Source organism: Otolemur garnettii, unplaced genomic scaffold (genome assembly GCF_000181295.1).
Source record: "Otolemur garnettii isolate 467f Iridium unplaced genomic scaffold, OtoGar3 scaffold00112, whole genome shotgun sequence".
NCBI lineage: Eukaryota > Metazoa > Chordata > Mammalia > Primates > Galagidae > Otolemur > Otolemur garnettii.
This window is the reverse complement of record NW_003852507.1, coordinates 720,814-728,918: the sequence shown is the minus strand read 5'-3', so window position 1 is coordinate 728,918 and position 8,105 is coordinate 720,814. Positions and strand designations below refer to the sequence as shown.

The 8,105-nt window shown below is 34.7% G+C and overlaps 1 protein-coding gene across 3 annotated transcripts in view; it reads left to right on the top strand.

Annotated features, from left to right (window-relative positions):
* Positions 1-8,105, top strand: part of TAOK1 (TAO kinase 1) — a 145,686-nt gene that overhangs the window by 77,242 nt on the left and 60,339 nt on the right. For 2 of the 3 annotated variants that reach the window (XM_023517509.1, XM_003797126.3), the window contains exons 4-7: positions 841-942; positions 2,901-2,946; positions 3,602-3,698; positions 6,341-6,454. In XM_023517509.1, coding sequence (XP_023373277.1) covers positions 841-942; positions 2,901-2,946; positions 3,602-3,698; positions 6,341-6,454 — 359 coding nt within the window. Of the gene's footprint in view, positions 1-840; positions 943-2,900; positions 2,947-3,601; positions 3,699-6,340; positions 6,455-8,105 lie in introns of those variants that run through there. The other variant, XM_023517510.1, reaches the window with a different exon arrangement.

Sequence of the window (8,105 nt, the reverse complement as noted above, 5' to 3'; positions counted from 1 at the left end):
GCCACAATGCCTGGCTAATTTTTTCTATTTTTAGTAGAGATGGGGTCTTGATTTTGCTCAGGATGGTCTCAAACGCCTGAGCTGAAGCAGTCCACCTGCCTTGGCCTCCCAGAGTGCTAAGATTATGGGCGTGAGCCTCCTCCCTGGCCTTCCTCGTTAATCTTAATCATTTGTAGCATTTGAAAACAAGTGACAAATGTGTAACTCTTCCTTTCACTTGACCCCTTAGAGGCCATTGTCTGGTTATTATTTGGCCTAATTTCAATATTGCTGTGTCTCAGGGAATAGGAAAGTCTGGGAAAGGGAGAGAAATAGGAATCAGCTGGTCAGCGGATCAGTTAGAACACACACACATTTATCAGCAGTTTACCATTTTGTATGGGCATAGTTCATGGCTCCCCAAAACCATTACAGTAGTAATATCAAAGATCACTGATCACAGATCACTATAACAGATATAATAATAATGAAACAGTTTAAAATAGTGATATAATTGCCAAAGTGTGACACAGAAAATGAGCGCAGGTTATGGGGAAAATGGTGTCGATAGTCTTGTCTGCTGAAGGATGGCCATAAACCTTCCAATTGTTTAAAAAAAGAAAAAAAGCACTATCTATGAAGCATGATAAAGTGAAGTATAATAAACCAAGGTATGCCTATATATGAACATAATTTATTTTAAATTTTTTATTTTGAAATTTCATCTTAACATTATAAATCAAGCAAATTGTATGTTGTAGTTAACCCTTCTTAATCTAGTAATTTTTTTCTTGTATAACTTCCTACAGAAATTCAGCTATTCATAATTTCCTTCACTTACTCCTTTTTTTCTCCCCACAGAAATGGCAGGATATTATTAAGGAAGTCAAGTTTCTACAAAGAATAAAACATCCCAACAGTATAGAATACAAAGGCTGTTATTTGCGAGAACACACAGCATGGGTTGGTATCTTCTTTCTCCTCGTTATTTTAGTTGGTTTTGGTTTATAATGAATTAATTTAGAATGTCTTATATTGGCTGTGGAAAGGCATGCAGAAAACATCTGAAATCTTAGTTTATACTGAAAGAGAAACAGCAGCATTTCCTAGAACTCTTAGACAATTAGAGATAATAGATCATTTGCAGATTTACTGTTAGAATGCTACTAGCTTTCATTTGTATGAAAAAATGTTCTCTGACAGTTTTAGTAGCACCATTCCAACTTGTAAAAATAATCCTCTTATTAGAGATTGAAAGTTCACATATATCTGTTTGACATAAATGCATTATCATCTATTTAACCAGAAAGATTTTGGTAAAATTTGAACTGATCAGCTCAGCGTCTGTAGTACAGTGGTTACAGCGCCAGCTGCATACACCGAAGTTGGCAGGTTCGAACCCAGGTTGGGCCAGCTAAGCAACAATGACAACTTCAACAAAAAGATAGCTGGGCATGTGGCGGGCACCTGTAGTCCCAGCTACTTGGGAGGCTGAGGCAAGAGAATTGCTTGAGCCCAAGAATTTGAGGTTGTTTTGAGCTGTGACGCCATGGCACTCTACTGAGGGCAATATAGTGAGACTGTGTCTCAAAAAAAAAAGAGAGAAATAAAAATTAATTTACCCTGTTGTTATCAGGAATAGCACCTTACTTTGAATAATAAGCCACAGCTACTTATCATTTTAGTAAACTTAGATTTTAATTTGTAATGTTTCATATATTTTTCTCTAGTTTATTTTGGTGGTGGTAGTGATGATTCCTAAAATGAGGCTACGCTCAAAGAAAAACAATAATATTAGGCAGATTCTCTCTCTATTTCTTAGGTTCATTTGTGAAGCAAGGAAAATAATAGGACTTACCTCATAAGGTTGCTATGAGGATTAATTAAATTGTTTAATATATATAGGACACATAGAAGGTACTTCATGTTTGCTTTAATAGAAACATTTAAGGCTGGATGTGGTAGCTTACATCTGTAATCCTAGCACTTTGGGAGGCCAAGGTAAGAGGATTGCATGAGGCTAGGCGTTCCAATCTGAGCAACATAGCAAGGCTCTGTCTCTACAAAAAAAACTGAAAAATCAGCAGGTGTGGTGGCACATACCTGTAGTCCCAGCTAGTTGGGAGGCTGAGCTAGGAGGATCACTTAAGCCCAGGAGTTGGAGGTTATAGTGAGCTGTGATCAGGCCATGGCACACTAGCCTGGGTGACAAAATGAGACCCTATCTTTAAAAAAAAGAAACTTTTAACCTGTGACCTAAGCTTCATACAGTTGTACCTCATTAACTAGGGGGATTGGTTCCACTTGCCCTAGGATACCAGAATTCAAGGATACTCATGTTCCTTATATAAAATGATATATTTGCATATAATCTGTGCATATCCTCCCATATTATTTAAATTTCTAGATTATGTTTTACTTAATACAGTGTCAATACTGTGTAAATAGTTGTTATATTAGCTTTATTGTATTATTTTTTATTGTTTTGTATATTTTTCAAAATATTTTCAATTCATATTTCGTTGAATCCACATATGCAGAACCAGAAATATAAGGGCTGACTGTACATACAGTTCTAGAAAACACAGTTTTTTACCTCTTAGCAATAATCCACACTGTTTTTATAGGTTAATAGTAACACTATATGTACATTCCTTTATAACTTCAATTAGTAATTATATATGAAATACATAGTTTATAGAAGTGATCAGATGTTGACATTATTAAAAGATTAACATATCATTAGTGTAAATTTATGCATTTAGCAAATTGCTGAATACATAACTTTATTTCTTAAGGTAAATAGTGACTAGAGTTTGTTTACTTCAAACTATCTCCTTATCTCCTAGGTAAATTTATCTCAAATGGAATCTTTATGATAATATATTTTAATATTTTTATAATTTTTTTTCCCCATGTAGCTTGTAATGGAATATTGTTTAGGATCTGCTTCAGATTTACTAGAAGGTAGGTTTTGTTTAATTAATAAAGTATTAACAGAATAAAACAGTAATTTAGAGATTATTTAAATTAATACTAAATAATGTAAAATTTTTCAGAGAGTACAGACCTTAGAATTCTGTAGATACTCAGCATAGTATGTGCTGTCTTTATTAAATATAGTAGCATGAAATATGCAAGTTTTCTCTCATTGTGATTTTACAAGCATTTTTCTGTATTTCTGTCATTCTGCTCAAAACAATGGTATGTGAGAACAAAGGGAAAACTTTTGTTCTATTTTTATGTTACCAGATAATTGTTTAAAATTATTAGTTAATAGGAAAATTGACTGTGAAATATACTTTAATAGCTGACAGAGTTATGTACTAGTTATAAAGCTTAATAGCTTTATCATCATGGGAAACAAATCTTTTCCTGCTAAATAACAGTTTTGTTTTGTTTTTTTAAGACTAGTCAAGTGCAATAATGAAAAGAGGGGAAAGAGTAGAACAAGGAGTTCAATCTATAACTGACTCAACAATCAAGTGAGATAACTCACTACCTTCGGACTAGCTAAATAACAGTTTTTAAAAATTATTTTCATATCTTAGATATGTATATATTTTTTTTAAACAAAAATGTTCTATGTAGTAATTATTTTCAAATAAATTCTTACTTTAAGTTCACAAAAAGCCATTACAAGAAGTGGAAATAGCTGCAATTACACATGGTGCTCTCCAGGGATTAGCTTATTTACATTCTCATACCATGATCCACAGGTAAGTGCTTTGGAAATTATCACATATTGACAACCATATAGCTTGTTGCATTTATCAACCATAGAATTTGTCAACCCTGAAATTTTTGTTGGTTATAACTAAATAAAATCATATAAACTCTAATTTTCTTTGATCACCCATGTCTTAAAATGAACCTATACTTGATCTGTTTATTTAGGATAATTTTTGTCTTTGCCCACTTGTGCTGCTGGGCCTTCTAAAGTATGTACACATTATGGATTTGTAGTAAAAAATTATTTATAGAATCATTTAATTTGCATGCTGGAAAGGGCATTAAGGATTACATAGCCTTTCTTTTTCATTTTGTAAGTAAAGAAACCAGTGTCCTAATTGTGACTATAATCTCCCAAATATTGCAAAGCCAAATAGATTAGAGCTGGAACTAAACCTAAATCTTTGTTTTCCTTATAGCTGATAATGCTGGATTTGTTCCTTTGATTCTAAATGGATAAATAAAGCTACTTAAGACTTATGCTTTTGGCCATTAATTTTTAATAGTAATTGTAACTTTGAGGGTCAGTGCCCAAAGCTCAGTGAGTAGGGCGCTGGCCACATACATCAGGGCTGGCAGGTTCGAGCCCAGCAACAATGACAACTGCAACCAAAAAATAGCTGGGCGTTGTGGCGGGCGCCTGCAGTCCCAGCTACTTGGGAGGCTGAGGGAAGAGAATTGCTTAAGCCCAAGAATTGGAGGTTGCTGTGAGCAGTGACACCACGCACTCTACTGAGGGCGACATAGTGAGATGCTATTTCAAAACTTAAAAAAAAAAATCATCATCATCATAATAGTAACTTTGAAATTAACCCATCTTACAATGCATTTTTGGCACTAGCATTTTTTGTGGTTGTCTTAAAAGAACATTAGCATGTTTTTGTTTGCATATATGAACCAGGTAGTACATAGTAAATAATATAATAGGGTCATTGTGAGTTAATGGGTTATCTTTTTTTTTTTTTTGATGAGGATAATAAGGTCTGAGAGAAATCTACAAGTAGTGAATGGCATCTTTTGAATCACAACCTAAGGTTTTCTCAACTTGGAAGTGCCTAGCAATTTTAAATTAAATTATCAAATGAAATGAATATAGATTCATTTATTATATGCATCAAAATACTATAGTAAATGAGTGGCACCTGTGGTTCAGTGAGCAGGGTGCCGGTCCTTTTTACCGAGGGTGGTGGGTTCAAACCCGGCCCTGGCCAAACTGCAACAAGAAAATAGCTGGGCGTTGCGGCGGGTGCTGGCAGTCTCAGCTACTTGGAAGGCTGAGGCAAGAGAATCACCTAAGCCCCAGAGCTGGAGATTGCTTTGAGCTGTGATGTCACAGCATTCTACCAAGGGTGACAAAGTGAGACTCCATCTCTTTTAAAAAAAAAAAAATACTATAGTAAAAATTAACAAGTACTGGAAGATTTAATTTTTCTATCTTAATTTTTAAACAATTAAGTGTATGTTATACTAGTGTCCATTGGACATACAATCCCACTATATAAATCTTCATAATTTTCTTAATTTGGATAGAAAGTAGTTTGCTGCTTCAGAAAAGTGAGATTGAAAGTAAATTTGGTGTCATTGATGTATTACATTATCCGTATGTTTCAGTTTTCATTTATATTTAGTTAGAACTATGCTAAAGTTTGGTAATGATCTGAATAATCCTTTTTTTTAAAAGCCAAGTTTGGAGATAAAATTCTTTTGTTTTTTTAAACATCATGATACTCAGAAATCCTTCACATTCTGAAGAGACTGTTTGCTAATTAAATTCTTTTTTTTTTTTGAGACAGAGCCTCAAGCTGGCCCCATGGGTAGAGTGCTGTGGCATCACAGCTCACAGCAACCTCCAACTTCTGGGCTCAAGCGAGTCTCCTGTCTCAGCCTCCCAAGTAGCTGGGATTACAGGTGCTCACCACAACGCCCGGATATTTTTTGGTTGCAGCCATCATTGTTGTTTGGCAGGCCCAGGCTGGATTCGAACCCGCCACCTTAGGTGTATGTGGCTGGCACCTTAGCCGCTTGAGCCACAGGCGCCAAGCCTAATTAAATTCTATTTTTAAAAACAGAAACTCAGGGCTGTGCCTGTGGCTCAGTGGGTAGGGCACCGGCCCCATATACCGAGGGTGGTGGTTTCGAACCTGGCCCTGACCAGCTAAAACAACAGTGAGAATTGCAACAAAAAATAGCTGGGCGTTGTGGCAGATGCCTGTAGTCTCAGCTATTTGGGAGGCTGAAATAAGAAAATCGCTTAAGCCCAAGAGTTGGAGTTTGCTGTGACATAGCATTCTACCAAGGGTGACAAAGTGAGATTCTCCAAAAAAAAAAAAAAATTATATATATACACACACACACACACAAGCTATATGCTGCAATTACCTGATTTTCTAACTTTTGTTTCTTACTGCTCTTTGCCTTCTCTTTTGGAAAATTGTTACTGTATGTTTATTTGAATTCTGTATTTTTCATTTTATTTGAATTTTAATTCTTTTATCCCAATTTTGAGATTGTTTCAGTACATAAATTATTTTAATTTTTTATTTATCATCTTATAAATTCTTGATTTTTTTCTCATTAACACAATCTAATGAAGGAAAAATAAATAATTTTCTGTGTTCCTTAAATCCAGAGATATCAAAGCAGGAAATATCCTTCTGACAGAACCGGGCCAGGTGAAACTTGCTGACTTTGGATCTGCTTCCATGGCATCTCCTGCCAATTCCTTTGTGGGAACACCATATTGGTAAGAATTATCCTATCTGGTATTGGTTCTCATAAATGAAATAAGCAATGTGTGGTTATACTTTTTTTTAGACATGTATGGATATGTACACTTCATATATATATGTATATATACATATATACACATACTTTCTTTAGTCTTTTTCATGGAAATATGCTGTTTTGGACGTTTTAACTTTAAGCATTGCAATTAAATGCTTTTAATTACAGTTTTAAATTAAGAGATGTATAGTGCTGCCCTTGTATCACCTTATTTTTTCTTTTTCCTGGCCAAATTTGCTTTCCTGTTACTATCTGCATCATATATTGGGATTGAAATGAATATAATGAGAATGAAAAAAATTAATAAATTTCAAGTAGAGGAGGAGATAGACATGCCAGTGATAATTTGTTTGTTTTCTTTAGATTATATTTACAATATCACTGATCTTTAGACTAAGAATATTTAAAGACTGGGTAACTAATTTGGGCTATCACCAAGCCCAACGACAGAACCGGGCCTTCCTGTCCCATATACTCTCTTTTCTTCTCCCCAACCCCAGATATTTTAAAACAAATCCTGGATATCTAATATCATCCTTAAATAATTTAGTATGTATGTGTCAGCAAGATTAAAGGGAATAATTTTTCAGATATTTAATTTCTGTATGTATCTTGTCTACTAATATATATGATGAGAGTGGTATCGTATGTTAGATCTGCTGTATCTTCTTTCCTACCTGTCTTTCAAATCTCCCTTTTCCTGCTTACAAAAGGAAGGTCTCTCTTATCTTCAGTATTACAAATGTACATAGTTCTTAAATGTTAAAGCCTCAGAGGGACATCAGAAAGACATTTTAGAAGTATATAGCATTTATGAGAAATACTAGAGGGTCAGAGCACAAGCTCATCATTGCCTTTCCAGTCATCTCCTCTCCCTTCCTTTTACTCCTCTCTTTTTCTTTCTCCTCTAAGACTCCTCCCCCTTTTCTTTTTATTTTTCTAGTGTTAGAATTCAGAACTGAGGTGGTTGTCATGGGACATGTTTACATTGAACAAATGAAGTCCAACTTTTTTCTGACAAAGTGATTCTGATTTGTTTGATATGACCATGAAGACTGGCTTTGCTGATTAGGTTATATGGCAGTCATTTTACTAAATTAAATGAACTGATTCTGTACCTCCAACTTTAAATATCTTTAAAGCACTTGTACAGGACAGTATATGCTGTGTATTATATCATATGCACTTTTTTGTTTGTTTTGTAAACAGGGTCTTGTTCTGTTTACCTAGGCTGGGTGCAATGACTTAGTTATATAACCTTGAATTTCTGGGCTCAATGAATCCTCTCATCTCAGGTTTCTGTGTAACAGTTGCTATTGATGTGTTTCACTAATTTTTTTTTTTAATTTATTTTCTGTAGAGTTGGGATTCTCATTGTGTGGCCCAGGCTGACCTTGACCTCTTAGCCTCAAATGAGCCTCCTCCCTTGGCCTACCAAAGTGCTGGGATTATAGGCATAATCAATCTATCACATCCAGCCTTTTGCAGCTATTAAATTTATACAATGTAGATATGAACCCCCAAATGCACAAAGGATGTATAGTTTTTTTAAATTCTGGAAGGTAAATGTTTAAAAAAAGTTAAAGATGACTGCACTAGGCAACCAAAAA